Source organism: Zonotrichia leucophrys, chromosome 10 (assembly GCF_028769735.1).
Source record: "Zonotrichia leucophrys gambelii isolate GWCS_2022_RI chromosome 10, RI_Zleu_2.0, whole genome shotgun sequence".
NCBI classification, from domain to species: Eukaryota; Metazoa; Chordata; class Aves; order Passeriformes; family Passerellidae; genus Zonotrichia; species Zonotrichia leucophrys.
The window spans coordinates 8,357,213-8,380,649 of NC_088180.1; the positions used below are offsets into that span (position 1 = coordinate 8,357,213).

General features: G+C 42.4%; 3 protein-coding genes across 12 annotated transcripts in view; all 3 read left to right on the forward strand.

Moving 5' to 3' along the window:
• ATOSA (atos homolog A) overlaps nt 1-2,844 on the forward strand; it is a 47,618-nt gene extending 44,774 nt beyond the window's left edge. For all 4 annotated transcript variants that reach the window (XM_064721886.1, XM_064721885.1, XM_064721884.1 and 1 more), the window contains one exon: nt 1,559-2,844. In XM_064721886.1, the coding sequence (XP_064577956.1) occupies nt 1,559-1,712 (154 nt within the window). In that variant the 3' untranslated portion in view covers nt 1,713-2,844. The remainder of the gene's footprint in view (nt 1-1,558) is intronic.
• A 3,890-nt stretch (nt 2,845-6,734) lies between these two features.
• Nucleotides 6,735-18,451, forward strand: ARPP19 (cAMP regulated phosphoprotein 19). 4 transcript variants are annotated; one of them, XM_064721898.1, is made up of 3 exons: nt 6,735-6,963; nt 11,575-11,697; nt 14,945-18,451. In XM_064721898.1, exons 1-3 carry the CDS (start codon nt 6,919-6,921, stop codon nt 15,113-15,115), a joined length of 339 nt encoding a protein of 112 aa, XP_064577968.1. In that variant the 5' UTR covers nt 6,735-6,918; the 3' UTR covers nt 15,116-18,451. The 4 variants fall into 4 exon arrangements, with proteins under 4 accessions (XP_064577968.1, XP_064577970.1, XP_064577971.1 ...); XM_064721900.1 differs by lacking the exon at nt 6,735-6,963 and adding an exon at nt 9,171-9,249 and having other exon boundaries at nt 14,945-15,884; XM_064721901.1 differs by lacking the exon at nt 6,735-6,963 and adding an exon at nt 9,305-9,441 and having other exon boundaries at nt 14,945-15,884.
• A 2,596-nt stretch (nt 18,452-21,047) lies between these two features.
• The window catches only part of MYO5A (myosin VA), a 97,051-nt gene continuing 94,661 nt past the window's right edge, over nt 21,048-23,437 (forward strand). For 3 of the 4 annotated variants that reach the window (XM_064722689.1, XM_064722691.1, XM_064722690.1), the window contains exon 1: nt 21,048-21,235. In XM_064722689.1, coding sequence (XP_064578759.1) covers nt 21,209-21,235 — 27 coding nt within the window. In that variant the 5' untranslated portion in view covers nt 21,048-21,208. The remainder of the gene's footprint in view (nt 21,236-23,437) is intronic. The other variant, XM_064722692.1, reaches the window with a different exon arrangement.

The window sequence follows — 23,437 nt, forward strand, 5'->3', positions numbered from 1 at the left end:
CTATAGTAATTAATTTCAATCATACTTTTGCTGCAATAGACTTCCACTAATTTTTTTTCCTTTTAAAATGTGTTATGAGCTAGATTCTGAGTTAACTGTTTGTGGTGTTTGCTTTGTCCCTTATCTCTTTCACTCTTCCTTGTGCTCTCTCCACCGTCTTCTCTTAAGGTAGTGTCTCTCCCTTTTGCCTATCAGGTAAAGGGCTTTCACACTGACAGCACCGAGCAAATAAATAGTGATGGATGAGATCTCTGAGGGAGCCAGTAGGAGCATTCTGCTGGACCCTGCTGCACTTAATGTCCTTGACAGCTGTATCTAGGAGAACAGAGCTTGCCTTTGTCTGGCTGTGGGGATGACCACAGGCTATTCTGCACCACTCCTCTGAACAGAACAGTGCCACAGAATCCATTTCTGCAACCTGCCTTCCTCAGACCATGAAGCCTTGGTGGATCTTCTGTGCTTGTCTTTCTTCTACTGCCCAGAATTTAAGTCCAATTATGGATAGGTTTATTTTAGAGATACTGCTTTTGCTTCAATGGGGTCAATGTGTAAAAGCCTATTAAAAATCTGTGCAAATTGTAATACATGATAACACAGCATGCACTGCTCTCTCAGCATTTGCCATGGTATCATCTTGTTGTGACAACAGCAATGCCTTTTCTGTTTCTGTTGCAGCAGCAATAGCACTTCTCTGTCTCTGTGGCACAGTGGTACTGACATTAATTCAGTTTCTGTAAGAAATTCTCCTTAGGCTCTTCTGCCTTTCCTGGTGGTGAGAAGGAAATCAGAGTTCTGCCACATGAAAAACTATAGAATACAGTTCTCTGAAATGCAGATCTTGTCTCCCTATATACAGTTGTTAATACCCAGGGGAAGTGGAACTGGCACATTCATGCAGGTTTGGAGCACCTGAATTAGGCTGTTTAGCTGGAATTGACCACTGTTTGCTTGGTGATTGGGCCAGTGAACCGCAGTCTCTTAGAAATGTTTCTAGTCTGTGCAAAAAAAAATCTTTTTGTCTGTCTGCAGAGATCCCAGTACCTGCTGCTTCTCAAGACAAGTTCTTTTATTTGGAGTGTGGTATAAAGCAGTAGTCACCTTCCTGGTGTTACACTCATAAAGAGAGCAATGAGATCTGTCTGTATGATTGCTGGAACTGAAATGCATATTCAGTTTGTATATAGTTGAAAATTCTTTTTTTTGTGTGTGCTTAGGCCACCCTTTGGACATTTTTAGGAGTGCTCACTGAAGGGAATTTTTTGCCGTTCCTGATTTCTGAGGACTTTAATCTTCAATGTACATAATGGCACTGTGAACTCAAATATTCCATGCCACTTTAAAAGCTGTGCACTGCATTGGTGATTAGGAACAGAACCTTTAAATGTCCAGAGAAACAAGGCAGAATGAAAGTGTTAGGATACTCTTCCTCTTTGAATTTTAACTGACTAATTTGGTTTGTTCAAATGTGTTTTGGCCTTAAATGTTTTAAGAGTGCATTTTATTTAATATTTTTTAAAGATTATTGGTTTAGGTAATACAGCTATTTGTATCTTTTCAGGTTCCAGAGTTCTAAATCTGGAAAGATCTACCTCCACAGAGATGTAAGGCTCCTATTCTCTCGGAAATCCATGGAAGTTGATAGCGGCGCTGCATACGAACTCAAATCTTACACTGAATCTCCAACAAACCCTCAGTTTTCACCAAGATGCTAGCAAACAATGGCAAACTCAAGTATTCATTTTACTGTTGAGTACTCCTTGCAAGCAAAGATTGGTAGAGACAACAGTATGAAGTTAAGTCTGTAAAGGAATGAAAATAGCGCTCAAGAGAAAGAAGGTTCTGTGTGATCCTGGACCAGTTTTTAAAAGGTTTCTGGAATGAGCTTTGTGTATTCCAAGTAGACTGGAAACATACTTAAATCTAATCTTTTTGTACTGTTTAAAACCACTTCATTGGATGTGTTGCAATAGCAAATTCCCAAGTTAGTTTAGTGTTTACACTTTTTATTTTATTTTTCAGTTATTTAATATTTAATGTTTCATTTAATACTCAAGTGATGTTTGTCTTTAGTGTTCTAATGTAGCATAAATCCTATGTAAAATCATACTATGTATTTTTGGCATTAATATTGAAATCTGAAATATATACAGATGTCTTTAATCTGTGTGCTGTTTTAAGTGATATTCATTTAAGTTATTGAAAATGGGGACAACAGGTGAATTTCCATAACATTTCATACTATGCAAGCATTTAGCTGTTTTTTCTCTTTAATGGTACCATTTTCCATTTTTTCTCGCATCCAGATTTAATAACACTTGCAACCACACTGCAGATTGTTTATTTACTCATTCATTCAGATCATTAATTCAATTCACATTTTGCTCCCTCCTTTTCTTTCCTTAAGGGCCATTTTAATTTTGCTTTCTCCTATTACTTTTCCTCACATAAAATTTGCACCCTCCCCCATTTTATTTCTCAAATTGTGTTAAAGGATGTACTGTGCAAACAAATTAGTATTTATATCTCAAATATATGCAAAAGCTATGAAACTTGTACTTTTTGTTTTATTTTTAGATGAGAGGATCTTCATGTAATCCTAAATATTTTTCATAGGTCAATTCCATGTAGGCCACTAGGTGGCCATAGGAAGTTTTACTAGCAATGCTACACTGGGCATATGACTATTTTCCAATACATGTGTGTATTCCTACAACAAAACAGTCAGATGAACAGTTTATGCTGAGTATTCAACTGTGTAACTGAGAGAAATAAAGTTAGAAGCATTTGATTATATTTGAGCTATATATTTAATAATGGAAATGAAGCTTTATGACATTTGATGAAGATCTGAGTTTCCCAACTGTCTTACCTTGATTTGTGTTTTTCTTTACTTTGCTGTAGGTTTTTAGAGTGTCAGTAATATGCAAGGTGCCCTTTACCATGCTTATCTGATGAAGACTGGAGAAAGGATGAATGTGCATCCTGTATATTCAGCAGTGCCCCTAGATGAGAGAAGTCAGTGTATCATGAAATCTCCAGGAAGGCTGCCAGGGAACGTAATGGAGACTGGACTTTCCAGATGATACTCATCAACTCTCTTGTACATGCAAATGACTGCTGCTCCAGAAGGGCAAAGCTCAGATATTGCTGAGTCCTCTCTCCCCATGTCAGCAGTGTTTGCCACTCATTTTAGAGAGAATCAGGGAAATTTGTACAGGAAAAGATTGTTTGCAGTTTCTAGTCATTGTGTGCCCTTTAAAACTGAGAAAAGGTTTCTTTTGGTAGCAGAGCAGTCAAACACAACTGCAGTTGTGCTGTGTACAGAACTAAGGTCTGGACTGGGATATCAAGAGGGCATCCTACTTTCTGTGTAGCTGCTGTTGAGTCATAAGCAAACAGCATGTATCCTCAAACTACTTATTTGTGTCATGGTGCACAGCTTGCTTGCATGCTCAATGAAAAAACAACATGAGGAAAGGACACATTTTTAATGAAAAGTTATCATTAGTAGTAGATTAACCTTTTAGTTTTGCACTGACATTATGCAATGTTTGTATCTTGATAACTTTATTTAAATAGACTTCTTCAAGTCATCTCCTTTCCTTAATTTGCTTTGAATAGCAAAGAAGTGTGGATTTTGAATATGTGGTTACTACAAGTCATGTCTAGGAAATAAATTTGTATTCTCTTTAATAGTCAAACTACACTTAGTCCCTATGTGGATTTGGAATGAAAGTGACCTTGGATTATCTGTGCACAACTTTGATTTTACTGAGTCATTCTCTATTTACAGCTTGATCTGAGTAAACACTTTCCATTAGGGACACACCTGGAAAAATGCTGGATGCTTATAAAGTATGAACTAAATTCCACATGACCTTCTAAGCTCAGGGTAAGACTAGACTAATTTTTGAGAGATCATTGGTTTCTTCTCTTTATTCCTCAATAAATGAGTGGTTTATAAGGGCCTCCAGTGATGGCTGCTACAACTAATCTCTTCCAGTGATAAATTATACTTATCTTGACAAAGTATAACATTTAGTTATACTATATACATTTAGTTATAGTTATATAAGGATTTATAGCATCCAACTAAATGTTGCTGAAGTTGAGTTAAATACTGCCTAGCCTTTTCATTGTAAGCAAACAATTTAATTATGTCTCTTCTCAGTCTTTTTTTTTTTTTTTTTTTTTGGTAACTAAGACAACCCTGGACTGTTCAGTCAGTCTTTGTTTTTTGCACCTCTTGTCATTCTGGCTCTTTGCTTTCTTCTTTTGGACTGAATCAGTCTTGAAGTGTGTGAGGTTGGACACAGCATCCCAGTCAGGGCCTCTCTGTGCCAGTCAGACTGGAAGAATTGGTTGATAAATCATATGGATTAAAGTCCTTCATGCATCCTGTTGGAATACACTAATTTTCAGTATCAGATGTCAACTTGCATTCATCTTGTAACCCAACACAAGAGACATCCTACCTGCTTGTTCCCAAAATAGCAGCTCTTCTTATTGAATTTTATTCTCTCACCACCCAAGATTTTATATGCTGAACACAGCATTGCTGTTTGAAGAATTGATAGCTGTGTCCAACAAACTTGCATCCACCACATTAAAGTTTCATCTAATTAAGTTTCCCTAATTTGCATGGGAAAGTGTCAGAAGCCTCATTAATGCCAGAAGGCATCTGGAACTTCAGCCACCTTCACCCACTTATCCACATGGTTTATTTCCTTTTTCTTAAAGGAAAAATGATTGTGTGAAACCCTTGTTCTTAACTGTGAATTCCTGCCTAGCTACTCAGTTTCTTTTGAGTGCTTATTTTAGAGGATTTTCAAGTCATTATTGACAGCCAAATTATATAGCTTGTATTCTGTCCTCCCCATACTCTAATTCAAATTCAGGAAAAGTGACTCCTGGAAACCCATTCATTTTTCACAGGTTCCTATATGAATCACCAGTAATTAACTGGAAATTGCTTCTGTCATTCTCTAATCTCTTAAGGATATTTTTTCATCCAAGTTGAAAATATTTACCAAAACTAATTAAAGTAACATGCAAACCAGTCTTTCCTTATTCCAGCTGGAGGCTATACTTTGTTTGTTACACTATTTACCTTGATCATGTCAGATTGAACAAAAACAAACATTAAACACTTTAGTCTTTAAAAGTTTTGTTCTGTAATATTTTGGTACCCCCCTGTCTTCATGATCTGGTTTAGGTACGCATCCTTAAAAACGGACCCAGTTTCTGTAGGCTGCTTTCTTGTATTTGAGGCCATTGAAGAACTTGGGCTTTTCCTGAGGTTCTGAATTTATTTCCCATCTTTGCTTTGCATTATGTTTCCTTAAAGAAATAACTGCATTAAGGAACTGCTGAATCCTTGAAACTGTTTTCCCTTACATTAATTTCCTAAGAGATTTGAAAGAAATTCCTGGAGTTTGCAATCTTGTCTGCTGTCACCGCTGAATTTCATCCTTTTTATGATAATTTTTTAATGTTGCTGTGTTTTTCACACTTTCAGACCATTTCTCCCTAATTTTGCCAGAAGCAAATGTGGCACACCCACCACTATCATGGCTTTTTTCATCATTAGGAAAAAACCCACTGGTGCATTCTGTGATTATTTTTCTGTGCAATCTGAACAAATTCTGTCCCTTTCTGAACGAGGAATGTGCACATTCCTTGGGTTCTCCACAGCTTGGTGATCCTGGATGAATCTCTCTGGATGGATCTCTCAGGTGCATAAAAAAACACCTCTTCCACCTACTGCCTTGTGGGGCATTTAGTACAATTCAGCTGTGACAAAATCATTGACAGCTCCAGCTTTCACAGACCTTTCTGACCTGCCTCTCATGTTCTTCCCAAGCATAATCACACAAAGCCTGTCCTGGCCCATCCCTCCTGAGCTGTGCTAATCCACACCTTGCTGTTCACATAATCCATTTATTTAGGGACCCCTAGAGATTTATTAATGGTGGGCTATTTAAACCCCTTGAAGAGAGTCCACAGAATGTTACTTTTCAGCCAAGAACCTGACAGTGAAAAGTAGATGGGGAGGGAATAAAATACTCTGTATAACTTGATACTGTGTTGTTAAGGAGTTCCAATGGACTGAGCCTTCCCATCCTGTCAGCTGCTGTCTGGGATTTGTGAGATCCTCGAGTAATGCTGCTGAGGACTTAGCTCCTTGTGTTTTGCTCACTAAAAGTGGCCAAAAGAACTGACTTTATCCAAGCAGTAAAGGCTTTTCCCCTTTAGGCTGAGGCTGAGCAGGGCAGGCTGTGCGAGCCGGGGTGAGGGGCCTGCGGTGAGGGGAGGGGAGCTGGGGGCCACTGAGGGACCAGAGGAAATGGCCTTAAGCTGACACGGGAGGTTCACATGAGATATTGGAAGAATTTCATTTCACTGTTGGGCTGGTCAGGCGCCCAGGGAGGCGATGGAGTCACCGTCCCTGGAGGTGTTTTAAGACACGTATGGCCCTGGCGCCGGTTGATGTGCTTTAGTGGTTACAGTGACGCCTGTGAGGGTGGACTGGACCACACTGAACATCTCTTCCAACCCCGATGTTTTTGTAATTCTGTCATTCGAAAGGGAGGGGCACCGAGCCCATCCTGGCTCCGACAGCCTCCTCCGAGCTCGGGCCTCGAACCCGCCGCCCCGGACATGACGCGCGGGGCGCAGGCGGATCCCGCCCCCGCTGCCCAGCCCGCGCGCGGGGGCCGAGGCGGAGGAAGTCTGGCCCCGCCGACGCTCCGTCGCGCCTGCCGCCGCCATCTTGTGCGGGAGGAGGCGGCAGCAGCCGCAGCAGAGGCAGCAGCAGCAGCGCGGAGGAGCCGCGGCCGCGCCTTCCGCCCGCCTCCTTCCCTCGCTCCCTGCTTCCCTCCCTCCCGCCCGGCCCCGCCGTCCCGCTGCCGCGGCGCCATGTCTGCCGAGAGCCCCGAGCCCGCCTCGGCCGAGGAGCAGAAGGTGGGTGGCCGGGCCGAGGAGCACAGGGAGCCCCGCGGGGCCTCTCCCGCCTCCATCGGCGCGGCCGGGCCTGTCCCTCCCTCGCTCGGCCCGGGGAGCCCCGCGGGCCGCACCGCCTGCGCGGGGCTGTCGGAGCGCAGCAGGGCCGGCCGGCGGCTCCCGGGCTGCAGGCGGAGAAGCCGCAGCAGCACGATGGCTCCGGAGCGGGTGTTCCCGGCCCATCGCGCTGTGCGCCGGCCTGGCCGGGCCCGCGGCGCTCCCTCGCTCGTTGTCCGGCCTCGGGCCCGCACCCTCCGGGTGCTCCGCGGGCCGCGCCGGCCTGCGGCTCACGATCGCAGTGGCCGGATGGACACCAGCCATAATCCGCAGGCTAAACGTTTGTTTCAGTTCTAAAAAATGGTCAGTTTTTAATGTAATCAGTTCAGGAGCGGAAATACCCAAATCACAACGGCCGTGACCTGTGCTAGTTAAGGCTTTTAGAAGGAATAACTGGCTGGGTTATCTTGTGTCCCTCTTATGTCATCTCCCTGATAATTATGTCATTTCTCAGGTGGGGTTTGGTTTCATAGGTGGCTGTGCTGTGACTTTAAGAAGCCGTTTGTTTTTTAGTCTTGTCATTGCCGTGGGAGCCCGGTTGCAATCCCCGCGGCGATGATCCGGAGAAGTTATGAAACGCAAGTACTGCTTTGAAGGACGCTAAAGGAAAAAGCTTGATCTACATCAGCTGTTAAGTTTTTGTTTAATAATTTACAATTTGTAATATGAGTTAGTCGCACAGGTAGAGCTTTGGGGGTTAATATGGAATGATACCTTCTCAGTAGGTGCAGTAATCAGAACCAGCTCCTTGTCAGGTCTGTAATCTGCTCTTAAATAGGTGTGTTCTGCAGCGTGACTGAACGTCCATGCCAGGTAGGCTGCTGAACGGATACTGTTCCTGTTCAAAGCCTATAAAAATAAGTCCCTGGCCTATGCAGCACTCCTAGAATAGCTCTGTAATAAGAGCATAGTTAAACATGTGGCAGCAAGTTTATTGTAATGCCTTCTAGGGTGTTCTGATGAAGTCAGGTGACTGGGGCTGATTTTCCTAACCAACTTTCAGAGTGAAGTCTTGAAATGTCATGCTTATGCACTGCTTGGAGAAATTACCTTTTACTTGACAGATGGGAGGTCCTTGCTTCTCTCCTAATTTAGTTTTATTCTGGCAACGTGTTCAAGAAAAATTATATAACATCAATAAAATAAAACTTTGCTTTCTCTGAGTTTATGTCCTAGTGTGATATTGTGCTATCAGTGCTGTTATGACATTGCAATATTAACCTCCACTAAAACAATTTGTCTGGGTAGGCAGAACTGAGCACTCGGTTAATGCTTAGCTCTGAAACACTTACATAAACAACCCAGTTTGCAGTACTTATTCATATGTATGCTTCAAAAAGATGATGCCCTTAAATGAACTTTGAGGCAGTGTTTTCACGATCAGAGCTTTTTTCTAAACTTTCTGACATGCTGTAAGAAGCTTGTGCTGAGTGAGAAAGGATTTTAACTACAGTGACACAAACTGAAAATCTGCCAAAGACCAGCGTTTCCTGTTCTTGGTGTGAGAACTCAGGACAGTGGCAGGGGGAAGTTCAGAAACAAAGAAACTTTGGACATAGGAGAATGTATGCTTGGTTGACCCTTTTGGCCTTAGAAGCCTGTATTTTTCAGGAAACTCTTAGAGGTGCTGCATTTTCTTGCTGGATTGGTTTTTGCCACATCAGTTTGCTGTAGGGTTGTGCTGTTGCTGTGTTTTTCCCATTTTCTGCTTTGCATTTTGTCTGATGTCTTGTGCCGAAGATGAGCCATTCATACCAGGGTTCTAAAAGGCTGCTGGCTGTTTTTTTAGTCATGCAGGTCACTTGTCCAGCAGATACAGAACTTTATGCTGCTGGAACCTGTGTGAAGATTAAAAGCAAAAGCTGTCTTTAAGTGAGTTAGGTAACTACTGCCTTCCTGGTAGATCATTTTAATGACTTCATGAGCTGTGTCAGGTTCCTGTAGAGAGCTAAAATTATAACTTTTGTGTGGTTGTCACTTGGAAGAAGAGCGTGGTATATCTTGATTTCTGCCCACTCCCCAGTCATTTGTTAGTCACTTGGTTGTTGCTTCTGTAATTCAAGGGGGAATGTTCTGAATGTAGGAGTGGCTTGGGCTGAAGTCTCTGAGAGTGCTCAGTAGCATTTAGTCCTCAGAAGAACATAAGATCAGGACGTGCAGGCAGTGATCTTCCCAGGAAAACTCTCCGAGGTCTCAGCAATCTGGTTTAGGCTTCTGAGCTGCAAATGAACACAGCGAATTGCTTTCTGAATCTAAACCCTTGGCACTCCCTGTATCCTTCAGCAAGGAGTTCTGCACCTTAACTGTATTTTACGTGAAGAACTGTTGTCTTGAGTATTTTTTGAACCTGCTGTCAGCTGGTTTTGTTTGACACCCCAAGTCGTGGTATTGAAATTCTTTAATTTGTGTTCTGTGGGGTTTTGGATCTTAGTTGTTGTTGGTCATCCAGAAGAAGCGCCGTGCTCTGTATCCTTTTGAGCTGCATTGATGCATAACACAATGTTTTTGTTTGATTGCCTGCTGTGCCATAATTTGTCAGCCCTGTGGGTTTGCATAAATGTCTCCTTTGATGCACCGTGAATACATATTTATATAAGCTATTTATTGTTGGTCCTCTTGTCTTAAAAAATATGTCCTTTTGGCTTTTAGTATGGCAAAATGTGCCCCCTCTAATACTTTGTGTGTTGGCTCAGCAGTGAGTACCCAGTGATTCAGCATTAGGTGTTCACAGTGTTGAGCTGAAAGGATTACTTTTGAGCAGATCCAGGCTGTGGTGGCATTCTGATAAACCACAATGGGGAGAGCAGCTGCTGTGTGATCTTTGTAAGGCATGAGAACCCTGGGCTTGGCTAGTGTGATACTGCCTAGTGGGAAATGGTGTAGTTCTATGCTCAGGAGTGCCAGGGAGACTTTGCCCTTTATTTTAAATGTTTGGATTTTGCATCGTATTGCCTAGCTGCATTTTCATCTAATAAAAAGCACTGGTTCCTGTTGTCACTGCAGTTTCTCTATAATTGTTATGAGAGTTTCTGTTTTTTCTTTGGGAGAACTCTTAATTCAGTTTCCTGTATTGTGCAAAGCTGTCCTTGAGGTGTTTGCCCAAATGCAGGAACTAGAAAATGTTATATTCTAAATCTGTTACAGTCTTTGTTTCTGAGGCACCTTACCATAGTCTATAAGAGATAGAGAGCACTTAGGGATGGCAACTGTGGTGGTGGCTCTTGTTCCTCTTCATTTGTGGCTTAAGTAGCTCCCTGCTCCCGGTGTCCCTGTCCTCCTGCTGCTGTGTTAACCTGTTTATGCAGCTGCCCGCTCATCCAGCCCGTGCAAACCCATCCAGACGAAACAGCCCAACAAGGGGAGAAGGAAAAAAAATTATAAATGATTATTTTTTGTTGGATTAGTTTCTGTAAAGTCTAAAAAGGGAATACAGGCAGTCATGCTGATTGATGCAATGCAAAGGATGATGACAGGCATGGAAAAGAGTGTGAAGGGGCTGCCTAAGCAGCTCTAAGTGGACATGAAATCTTAGTCATAGATGAGTGACACCCTCCTGATTTCAGTGGCAATTCTTACTTGCTGCCTGAAAGTCTTTCTGTGCTTCAGGTGATAACAACAATTCTGTGCTGCAGCAGTCAGTGCAAATCATGTATTTTTTCTGAACCAGGAATGGTTTTCCTTAAAAAAAAAAAAGGCTGTGGTCAAATTCTGGAAAAAACAGACCAAGAATTTTGAATGAAAAATATTTTAGGAATGATTCAACAGAATAAATTGTACTTCATACATTAAATTGCTACATGGACATGGAAAAGATGAGCGTGAAGTAGAGGCCAGTGAACAAATTGCAGTTTTGCCAAATGAATATCTCTAAATTATTATTTTGAGCATCCATGTTTTACAGTATGCTCATAAAATAGGCATTTTATTTTACACAAATGCACTACCCAACTGTCTTCATCCTCATAATTTCGGAATAATTATAGGCATGTATAGAGAAACACAGTATTGCTATTAATGTAACAGCAGGCATGTTTTTGAGACTGTTTCACAGTGAATATCAACACATTGGGGTGGAGCAGCCCTACAGATCAGTGTGGCAGTGCAAGTGCCAATCTGCCTAAGCAACTAAATAATGAAACGGGCATTTGGAAAAAAAAGTCCTGTGGTTTTTGCTCACTATTCAGTATTTGTTCTTAGTGGACCCCTTGTTTTGACCAAAAGAAACCCCAGTTTTGTTTGAGCTTTTTTATTCAAGATTGAATAATTCAAATTGCTTTTCTTTGAGAGGGAAGTGTGACATTTTCAGCATCTCCAGGAAAGGTGTCTAAAATGGGAGGCTGAACTCCTACAGTTGCTGTCAGCTTCTGAGAAAGAGTCTTTGAAAATGTCTAATCAGATAATTGTTATGCTCACTTGGTAGCAGCAATGGGCTGTGGGTGTATTACCTGCAAAGCTGTTCTGCATAAATATACATTGTGGGATGTTTCACTTACTGTATCACTCACTGTCTTTCAGGAGATGGAGGATAAGGTGTTGAGTCCAGAAAAAGCTGAAGAAGCAAAATTGAAAGCAAGATATCCTCATCTGGGCCAGAAGCCAGGGGGCTCAGACTTCTTGAGGAAGAGGCTTCAAAAAGGAGTAAGTTCTTTATTGTCCACAGGGTATAGACAAAAAAATCCAAAATTCCTGTATCTGCAATTATTTTTCCTCATACACAGGCCTTTGCATGGTTAAAGAGTCCTAAGAACCTTAAATTTTGAGAAATCACGAGGAAGACAAATTTGTCTCTGCACAACAAATGCCAGGTTGGCAGGATAGCTGTTTACAGCATCAGGGCCTCAACCACACTTGTTATAAAAAATTAAACTTAGAAGCTGCTGTGATAGACTTGAAAACAACCTGTAAAGTAAACACCAAGGATTAGGAACTCATCCTTATTTTGTAGTGATTTTATCCTGCCCATTCTTATGCCCCCAAAATCGATGTCCACTCCTATTATCCATGTTTCTGGCACAAGAAAGTTTGGTGCCTGCTGTTAGACCAGGCATTATCTGACATTAGTGGTTTGACAATGGTTGTATAATTCTGGATATACACCCAGACCCAAAAATAATGATAGAAGAATGAAGAGTGAGTTAATATTTCAGTATTGTTCCACATCTAACCAATGTCTCTTCTTAGCTATTTGACTGGGGGATTTTTAGTTTAATTATTCATAGAGTGATTATGTAATGCCTTTCAGGCATGCTGGGACTCAGTTCTTGTAATAATCCTGGTATGTCACTGCTTCTGGTGGTGCTTTCATTGCTGTCACACCGTTGTCACTATTGTCTAGGACCTTCCAGTACACACAACGATTCCAGGTATAAATCCTTCACAAACCAGCTGGTGGAGTTCAGTGCTGATCTAATTCTGTGCTATCTGGTAACATCTCTTGGGGATTGTTACTGTTGGCAGGTTTTTTGGATAATCTTTGTCTCATGAGTTGGAAGATATGAAGCAGAGTTAATGGCTGGGCAGGTGGTAGCTGAGGTGACTCCCTCTGAGTTACTCTGCAGCCTCAATGAGACTTCACTGGGTTCAGGGTATGTGTAGACACAGAAGGGAGTGGTAAGTTTGTATTGTGATGATATCTCAGGAAAACAGGCCAGCATTCAGTCAGTAAAGACTGATAGCCATAAAGAATTTTGGCTGCTTGCACTTGGTGCAAATGTGAGAGAATCTCACCACCAGCAATAACAGCCTGTGCAATATCTCCATCTTAATTATACATATTGAATGCAAAGGCTCTTGCAGCATGGACTTTCAGATCTGAGTACAGACAGATCCATGGCCATCTTAATTGACTTTTGCTGCTCTGATGAAAGATGGCATAAACTTGTGGGTTCTAATTCATAATAGGCCTCCTGCAGTTCCTGATGTGGTGATAATAACTTTATTCCGTTTATTTTTTATTTCAATTTAGTGTTCTCAGTGTCTTAAATGAAGAGGCTCCTTTACTTGGTAGGAGTTCTGGTATACTTTGAGCTGCCTGCACTGATGAGAGTTAGAATAGAGTGAGGATAGTGTATGTGCTGTCAGAAACTGTTTGTGACAGGAAGACACCTGGACAGACATAGTTGGTTTTGGAAGGGGTGATCAAATTCAGGCCATCTGTGAGAAGCTAGAATAAATCAGGAAAGTACAGGAATATGTTAAAGGACAAAATAGATTGGTATTCTAATGCATGAGAGATGGTGGGTTTTCTCACATATTCTTCTGTGGTCAGCTGTAGCCCAAATCATCATCAGTTTTGCAACCAGGACACACTTTGCCAGGTCATATTTGCTGTTCTGCATGAAATGTTCTGCATCTGATGCACACACCATTACCAGTGCACTTTCTGTGGAATTGTGGTAGATGAGAACAGTACTAGGTCATGCTCCCGTGGGAGATTCTGTTTGGAACTCTTAGACAGAAAGATACCTGCTAACAGCTGTATCACATCTGAAGATCAAATGGTTCTGTTATTACCTAGTTGCTGTTTAGAAGTTTCTTTAGATTGCTTCAGTCTTAAAGGGCAAAATGGGAAAACTTTTTTCCAAATCAGATTATGTTCTACCTTGAGGCCTGGGCTGCAGAAGTAGTGCTAGAACATTTTGGTGTAAATAGGGATTACACCATCAAAAGGATTGTTCTGGGAAGGTTTATAAATAAAGAGTGTGTGATTCAGATGTACAATGGACTATGGGAGAGATAGATCAGGTAACTTCAGGGCTCTGCCAGGGAACATTTAAAGCCAGTTCAAGTTACTTCTGTCTAGCAACTGCTGCTGCTGAGCATTTTGCAGCTGGTTAGTACTAATGCAGAGTAAAGGCTGTGTTGGCACTGTGCTGCCCAGAAGCACTTGGACATGGCAGGTCATGATGGCTGTTGTTCAGCTGGCTGAGGACTAAGCCTATACAAATCTAACTGGGTAGTCTATCTTCAGACATGGTTATGATTGTAAGCAGTAGTCAGTGGTGTCAATCTTAATCCTGAATCTAATTTTTTTGCCTCGTACAAAATCTGTTCAAAATCATGGATTATGAGTATCTGAGTGGTAGATCTCATGGTGAGATATAAAAACAATGCAACTTTTCCTGCAAAATGTGTCAGTGACCAGTTGAAGAATTGGATGAAATTCCATGCCTCATTTTACCATGATGTGGATAAATAACAGTCATTTGACTTTGACATGCATAGATAATTTAACATTTTGAGAAGTCTGGCTACTCGTAAATGTAATGCTAACAAAAACTTGCTGATATATTAAGGAACGCTGTTTTTCAACTAGGACTTTAAAACTTAATTTATTTTTGTATTCAGAAAAAAATGGAATGGGGGATAATAATTTCCTTGACCTAGTGCTTTTCAGGACTGTACAGTAAATTTGACTTTGCTAAATAATTGGTTTGAGAACTTTAGAGATTACAGTTTCACTGTTTTAATGCGTGCAGAGAAGAGATTTTCTTGTTAGCACACACTTTCATGCTACTTTGATCTCTGGTGTGACAGATCAGGCTCTGTTCTCCAGTTTTAATTTGTGCATTGTTTGGTTATTGTGTGTAGCAGAATTTGTTCACTGCAACAAAATTTGCAGAGCCCAAGGTTTCAGTAGTGGGAGATGAGCTTTTGGGAAAACCAAGGCAAAAGTAATGTTCAGATTATTGTTCACAGTGATGTTAAGAGTTCAGCTGTCTGTGCTTACTAGTCTTGACCTTTTTTTAATCAACATAGAGCTACTTTGACAAATCACAGAGATTTTACAACTTTTTAATATCTAAAATATCTATTTGCCAATATAATTCGGTGAATATATCTGATAAGATTTCAGGCTTTTAAATATGTGTGTTTTGTCTTCTAGCAAAAATACTTTGATTCTGGTGACTACAACATGGCTAAAGCAAAGATGAAGAATAAGCAACTGCCTACTGCAGCTCCTGACAAGACAGAAGTCACTGGTGACCATATTCCTACTCCACAGGATCTTCCTCAGCGGAAACCATCTCTTGTTGCTAGCAAGCTGGCTGGCTGACGAGAACACCTGAACTGCATGATTATTCTCATTCCTGTTATTTCTCCTTAATAGTTATTTCTCACCCTCACATCCCCCTTTTTCTTTCTTACACTAAGTCATGAGACTGACAGCTTTGCAGGTAGCGATAGCATGTGCTGCTATTGTAAGGGAATACTGTTAAGAGTAAAACGTAGTATTTGGTCTAGTTGAGAACAATGCACTGATTAAAAAGGACGAGTTTGGTTAGAGCAATGTAATCTACTTGAAAATGTACATATTGCCCATTTCCTAGTGTAGGACTGGTTCCAGCAAGTGACATCGCAAGTTTTACAACTTCTAATGTTTCTGCTTTTGTTATTTCATCTTAATTACAGCATATTTGTATTTAATATAACCTCCAGTTGTGTTGGGTTTTTCTTCCGTGTTTGGGTTTGTTGTCTAAAATAGAGGTTTAGACCACAAGTTGCTAGATGGTGAAGCATGTATAAAAACAAAGACAGGGCTCTGATTGAATTTTGTTTCTGCTTTTGAACTTGAACGGCCTTAAACCTGTTTCAGCTTTAACAATAGAGTTTTTACTTGGGCAATATTTGCCCATTCTGGTGTAACTCTTGTGAACCTAGTGCTTATTGACAACTGCCTGTTGAAGCTGGTATTCTTTTCAGTTCTGTAGCTTAGGACACACTTTTGTTGAAGATGTGGATGAAGTGTGCATGTGCATAGACTGTTGAATTCACTCTTGTGCCATTTTTTGTAAATACAATAGTTTTGCACAACCTTTTGCAAACGTCTATTAGTTTTATGTTTTAAAAAGCAGATAATGTGCCAATCAAAGCACAAGTGATTCTGTATCTTTCAAAGTCTTGTCCTGAAACTAAGAGTCCAGAATCTTGCTACTGAAAGTAAAAATTGTATACCTGAAATTTGTGAAACACATTTACACTTGACTCAACCTTATGCTTTTGCAGATGTATGTTTTGTTTCACAATAATATCCAGCATTCAAGTATAAATTTGGAATTTGTACCTATATTTGCAGGCAAGTGCCCTTTATGTTCAGCAGTTGTTTAAGCTTTTAAAGCAGATATGCTCTGTCTGTTGGCATGGAATATGGTTAAGTGTACTGTTCTAGAGAGTTCCCTGTGTGGCAGACACCAGATTTAGGCTCACTGATGTTTGATATGCAATTGGCTTTGAGCTACTTTAGACTTCTGGAAGCAGAAGGATATCTTTTTTTTCTTGGACTCCTGAAGAGGTAGTAAATTATTTCCTTTTCTTTGTTGTACAGCAGCCCCTCATTGGCTTTGTGGAAAGGAATATCTGGAAAGATATTTCTATAATGACTTATTTAGAAATAGGTAACTTTTCATAGCAGAAAATAGGATTGAACTCCAGTCCATGTTTATGATGAAGGTTGTATTAGATAGACAAAATACATAGTTAGTGTTAGTTAGGTGAATTAAAGCATTTAAAACATGTTAGTTCAATGAAACCAGAATATTGAAAATGGAGTATGATCCTTAATTTAATTGATTTTCATATAGGTAGTCACAGCCTTCACAGTCTTTGGGAGAACAAGAAATTCTTTTAAAAAAGATCAGTTTACTGAATGCTTTTTTTTAAAAAAAAATAGTTTGGAAAGAGCCTGTTAGAAACAAAGCACCAAAGTGAGTATCACAAGAGAGAACACTTAAAGCTGCATGTTTTCAGAAGCTTGTACTTTGTGCTGACATATTCAGAAAGGTCTTGGGGTATAAAGGACTGCTAGTCAATACCAATGCTGGCCCATGTCTTCTGCAATGCTCTCTTCTAGAGGCAAACAAAATGGTCAAGAGAAATTGAATAGTCTTTATTTGGTCCTGTTTTGATCAGAACATAGTGTCTATGTCATGTTTTTGATTCAGAGAAGCAATTCCAGGGAATTTCAGAATTCCTAACCTGATTCTATTTGAGTCTGTATAGCCCTGTTTTAGTAGTTAGATGGGCTTTGTCAAGCCTGTCCTTACTCCTTATCCTCCACTAGTATTATGAATAATTTGTGGTTTTTGCAGAACAGTTTGAAGAAATGGACCTACTTGAGTTCTTTAAGAAATGAGGCTGGAAGAATAACAAGGAAACTGGAAATATTAAAGCAAGCTGCTTTTTATAAATGTTTGTTCTAATGTGAAAATCCTTCTTTATTTTTCTATGTATAAATGAAATTGAAATTAACAATAGGATTGGGCCTGAAACAAATGTTGAACAACTTAAGGTGACTTGCTGTATATTGTCTGGTGCCACTATTCTGTAGCTCCCCTAAGGTGAGTTCTCTTGATGTTTGGGAAGGTTTAAAAAGAGAGCCATTTAAATTTAAACATTCCACTCACTCAGCTACAACTCAGCTTGTCCTGCTGGTTGGACAACACAAGCTCTTCCAGTGCTCACTTAGTGACTTGCAGTTCCTAAGATTACTACAAATTCAGCTATGAATACATTCTCCATGTGTATATTTGAAGTACTGTAATACTAACTAGGTCAGTGACTGATTATGAGCCTTCACATCTGACAGACCTCAGCAGCAGGCACAGCTATTTTGATTCTGTACACTGTATAAAACTTAAGTCCAGTAGTCACTTAACAGGAAATGGAACATGACTGCAGATGGATGCTTACTTTCAGCTTACTCCAGCAAGATAACTCAGCTATCCAAACTGATGTACATAATGTATTATATGAGTTTTACCATTTGATAATTGCCTTTTTCAAAGAAAACCTGTCCACACTGTAGACTGGCAGTCCCTTTCATATCTTGCCTTTAAAGATAGAGTGTTTAGTTGCTAGAGTAGTACTCATGTAGGCTTGTTATAGCAGATAGCACCAACATTTTATTTGAGATAGTTAAGTGGATTAATTACAACTTCACAGATATGTCCCCAAATCTGTAACACCAAAGGCTTCCCTCTCATTGTTCTTGATGTAGTAGGACAGTGTTTGTGTAAAGGCCACAGGAGTACATTTTGTTGGACATATTTACACCCAGTCAAGATGTTAAGGTGATAAAAATGTCAATTGTTCTTTACAAACTTACACGTTGTATAGTATACAGAATAAATTGATTTACTTAGTTTTTATTGCACCATGGAGGTTTGTCTCATCTTTACTGTGTTTTCCTAAACAATACTGGATACTTCGGTATTCTCTGTGGAAAATTTCTAAACCCTAAATCTTACTACTCTGTATCATTAAAAATACGACTGGGCTTTGGTTTCTAGTATGTTAGACTACAGAATTACTTTAATGTAATCACATTTATATATATTTCAGTGCTTATTTTTCTATTAAGGCAATTAAAGCTTATTGTTTGAAAACTCCGTAACAGATGGTTGTTTGGGTCCCTTGCACTGAATGAAGGGGATGTTTGGGAACCAGCTTGGTGCAAAGAAGTTTGCATTGCTTTAGACTGTTGGCCTAAATATGGCAACATTTCCAGAAACAACAATGCTGGAAAAGAGTCCCACTGATTTCCCAGTCAGCCTGAGGCTGATCTTTGCACAGCTTCCAGCTCCCTGGGTGTTATTTACACAGTTAGCTCAGTCCCCAGGGTTACAGTAACACCCTCTGTGCTCTGCATACCTGCATGGTACATGATTGTCTCTCTTCCTACATATCTCTTGTATTACATTGCGGAGTTCTTAACTGTTCCATCAGTACTGGCTGGAACCAGCCCTGTTTGTTTTCTACCGCTAAAATCTGCAGGCCTGGTCCTTGAGGTGTGAGAACTGGCAGAGAACTCTCTGCTCACTCATTGTACAGCATGACAACAGAATAGGAAGTCCTGTGTGAGAAGGGAATTTCTCTGCCACAGTTGAACAGATCACAGACATGAACCAAACACAGATGTAAGAAAAAAGATAGGGCAAATGCTTCTTAACTGCTGAAAAAAAATTGCATAAAAATTCGGTATAAAATGCTACATGTGGACTGTGTCAGTTACATCACCTGTACGCCGTTATCTGGAACAGTCTGGGATCTATGCTCTGAAAAATGCCATCTTTTCAAAAAGATGTTGTGCAAGGTAAGAGATGAGACCTTTTAAAATCTTAGCAGCAAATACTTGATGCAGGAGATGCATCCTAAAGTAGTCGCTCTGGATACATTGCAAAAAGGTTGTTTCCTGGCAACTTCCAATGCCCCCAATTCCTGTCCTTAATGGCAGATTTGAAATCCTGGTTTATGCAAATTGTGTCAAATCATAGCATATTTTGGACTCGGATATCTATTTTTTGCTGTGGCTCATTACATTTGGCTCCTGAGCTCCAGCTGTGGGTGGCTGAGATCAGTAATCCACAGTCCAGGCAAACTCCTGAAATGAGTGTCTTTGAATTTAGCATAGATATCCTGAGGAAAGGGTTCAAAATACCTGATGTGAAGCTTCACACAGAGGGGAGGTCCAGGTCCTTTCTGAAAACAAAACTAGAAATTTCAGTTGTTTATAGTTCAGTGTTGCACATAAAAGGTGTCTGGTAGCGTTAGTACAGATCTCCCTGGTTTGCCTTGGCAGAGGCATGATGAGCACAGCTTAGCCAAAACCTCACCCCTGTCCTGGACAGCAGCTCCCAGGAACCCTTCTGAGCTTTTTATAGCACTGAGAGTGAATGTCCAGGTCTGCTGGACTGAGCCTCCTGCTGTGGGACAGCAACAGCAATCGCGGCTGATAAGCCTGGACATGCTGGCAGAACATGGGAAGGAATGTATTTTTAAAATTCTGTTCACATTATTTTGAAGTCTCTCAGCAGAACCAGTGGTTTTTTAATCTCTATTTTGAGTTTACTAACTTTAGTTTCCTAGCTGTGAAGGCCATGTATCTGCACCTAATGCAAACAACTCTGGGTAAGCTACATATTTTCATATTGGCTATTTCCTATTTGTTCTTGCTACTTTCTCCATCTCCTTTTCAGATAGCAGCAATAAAGTCCAGCTAAGCACTTATTGGGAGTGTTTGTTTTGAGAGTCAGGATAGTGTTTTCTCTCTGTTACTAAATTGATGAGTGATTTCTGACCCGTTGCTTTCATGGTTCAGTTTCTCTGTAAACAGGTTTGTCTGTTTCTTTGGTAGTTGTGAGTTTCAGGGGCAGTGCAGATACAATCCACTGAATACACAGCTGAATTCTGAGAGAGGATAAATAGGCAAAAGCACTTTGGTGGAGAGTGTGGCAAACTTACCTATCTCAAACTTGTTTTGTATTTTGGACCACTTGGACTAGAAGGATGCATTTCCAAGGTGGAAAATGAAAATAGAGAAAGCGAGTAATAGCTTCAGTTCTGCTGTCAAAAGAACCCTTTGACGTAACCGGAGCTGTACAAAACAGTCATTAATGAATCATGAAGGAGTTGGGTGTCATCTTGAGACCTTGCTGGAACACGGACAACGCTTTTCATTCCCATTTGACATCGATGTTAAACTTCTCAAAGATGTGTACCTCCATGTCTTGGTGAGAATGGACTTAATTACTGAAGGAACTGGTTTGGGCCCATTTCCCTTCAGTGCCTTCAGTAACGGTTTGAATGACAGATGCAATCCAGCTGAAGGAGATTGTAAACAATTTGAAAGGTGGGATTAGAATGGGTGCCCGTGAAAGGAAGGGACCGGACGGTTCCCTGCTCCTGGTGCTGCCCGCGGTGTGGAGCCTCCTCCGCGCCTCCAGCAGGAAATGATAAATATCCCTGATGACATAACGAGTAATTTGTTCAGTGTAGCAGAGAAAGAATAAAATGAATTAAAAAAAAAAAAAAAAAAGAATGCTAAGGGAGAGGAGGAATACCGGTTGTGGCACAAAGCGGGGGCGCGGGGGCGCAGCCCCACTGCCCGATCCCCCTGCGGGGCTCCGGGCGCGGCAGAGTCCCCGCTCGGCCGGGGCCGCGTCCCGCCCGCCGGTGGGAGGCATCGCCCGCCCCGCGCCCTGCCCGCCGCCGCCGCCGCTCCCACAATGCTCAGAGCCCGCCAGGTAGCAGCAACATGGCGCGGGCCGCCGCCTGAGCATCCTCCTCCTCCTCCTCCTGCTGCTGCTCCCGCCCGCCTCCGCCTCCCGCCGCCGGGCTGCCGCAGAGGGGCCGCCCGCCCGCGCCCTGCGCCATGGCAGCCTCCGAGCTCTACACGAAGGTAGGGCGGCGGCGGGGCCGGGGCTGCGGGGGCGGCGGGGCCGCGGGGCGGGCAGCGCGGCCCGGCGGAGCGGCGGGGGCGCGGGGTGCGGGGCCGGAGCTGCCGTTCCCGGCGCTGCCAGTCCCGGTCCCGCCAGGGCCGCATCCCGGGGGCCGCTCCCCAAAGCCGCTGGGTGCCGGCCCTGCTGCGGGGAGGGCTCGGGCCCCGGGCCCGCGGGGAGCGCCGTGCCGTGCCGTACCGAGCCATGCCGAGCCGAGCCATGCCGTGCCGTGCCGTGCCGAGCCATGCCCGGCTCCGGCAGCGGCGGGATGCAGCGCGGTGCGGCCGCTCGGTTATCGCCTTCGGGAGCGCCGCGCCGCTCCTTGAGGAAAAGCGGCTTCTACGACATTCTACGGCTTTGCTGTTCAGCTACGCTTTTTGGTGACACTGCACCTTTGGATTATGCTCTTCTGGCAGTCGTTCAGAAGCCCTGCAGTCAGCAGTGATGCGCAGCGTGACTCTCATATGCTCTTTAATCAGACGTTTTTCTAATCTTTTTAGTGTTGTGTGTTAGTATCTCATCAGCTTCTGCCTGGAAACAGTTACTGCCCTGCGCATCTTGATGGCAAAGCCTGCAAATTGAGATGTGCAAATGGTTGTTTTCACCCCTAGCAATGCATTGTTTTCATTGCTCTGCCTTGAGCTAGTGCATAAATCTGAAAGAAATGACAGACAACAGGTCTTTAAGGGCAGAAGGGATGACAGAGGTCACTGGAATTGAGCAGGGCAATACAGCATGGCAAACTCCAAATACTACTTTCGAAAGGCTTGCACAATCAGAGTGTTGGTAGGAAGGCCACGCCATCTAGATCCTTGAGCCATTTAGTGAAATACTCCAGAATTATCCCCAGTCCAGCACTCTGCAGGGCAGGAAAGGAAACAGAGCTTTTGTTCTGGCATGGGTAAGTCACTGTTTGTGGAGTCCTCCCACTCAGGAGTGGTGGGACAGCACAGCGGCTGCATGAGGGCAAACCAAACTGGACAGTCCCTTCACAGAGACTGCTTGTCTGTGTCTGAGTATATTTGTGTGGAACAGATTGAATGTCAGCGGTGGGGTGCCTGCCTTCACCCCCAAAAGAATACTGACTACATTAATGGTATGGCACACCTTGGTGTTGTGTGTCTCATACAAGAATACCTCTTTGAACTGTCCCAAAGGGATGAAATTTACCATTCTGGTCAAGGGAGCAGTGCTACTGCAGAGTTTCCAGGCCCCCAACAGACCTTCTCTGTGTAAGGAGTTACTTTAGAAATGTGGTTTTGATTTCTCCCTCTCTGTTGATGTTCTTCTTACGGAATTAAAATGTCTCATAGAGTGTAGCTCAGACTACTTGCTTGATTTTTTTTCTTTTTTTTTTCATTTCCAACTTTGTCTGACCTTGAATTCTCTTCACTGAGTGGTTGAATCCTTTGTCAGAAGCTGCTCCAAAAAATGTGGGTGTGCTGTTGTCCTGGAGCTGTGTTAGAGTGGGAAGCTCAAGGCCCCTTGTAATTCCTGAGGAGGGCCTGGCTCAGAGATGGGCAGGCCAGGGTGGGAAACCTGCTGGGCGCTCAGGAGAGACTCTGCTGTCTTCCCTCTCTGCTGGCTCCTTGCTCAAGTCATGGCAGCCTGCTGCTTGAGCAGCATTCAGTGTCTCATCCTTGATTAGCTAACATAAATAATGATTTGAGGTCCAAGCGTGCTGAGCTAAAAAGAGCAAACACAAAGTGAGACAAGTGCAGGAGGGACTCGCTGGGTGATGCAGGCCAGTGGGATTGTGTTTGTGCTCCTCTCACACACCAGGCTGTTCTTGTCCTCTTTAGAGACATACATAGGCACAGAGAGAGTGTTTCACAGCTTTTTTAACTGCTAAGCAGAGACTGTCATTCAGGGCAGCTGCTTAAAGTACCAGAGCTTCCAGAGTAGTATCAGCCCTTAGCATATGGGGTTGGCATAGATATTTTGCTGGCAAGCAGGGTCAGGGATGAATTTTCAGCACATCATTGCTGCTGTGTGCCCTGGAGCAAGGGCAGCTCCTTTACCCTCTCCCCCTGGATGCCCCAGCCCAACCTGGCTGTGTTTCTCAGGTGCCTGTGTTGGTGTAACTTGCAGCAGTTGTTGGTGAGGTTATGTTGATGACTGGATGAGCAGTGTTGCAAAGAAGTTGTCAGCATTTCTTCAGG

Bases quoted from the DNA above. Each gene is read 5' to 3' on its own strand.
- ARPP19 (XM_064721898.1), top strand. From the start codon at position 6,919: ATGTCTGCCGAGAGCCCCGAGCCCGCCTCGGCCGAGGAGCAGAAG. The intron at 6,964-11,574 runs GTGGGTGGCCGG...ACTGTCTTTCAG, and splicing joins CCTCGGCCGAGGAGCAGAAG to GAGATGGAGGATAAGGTGTT. The intron at 11,698-14,944 runs GTAAGTTCTTTA...TTTGTCTTCTAG, and splicing joins GGAAGAGGCTTCAAAAAGGA to CAAAAATACTTTGATTCTGG.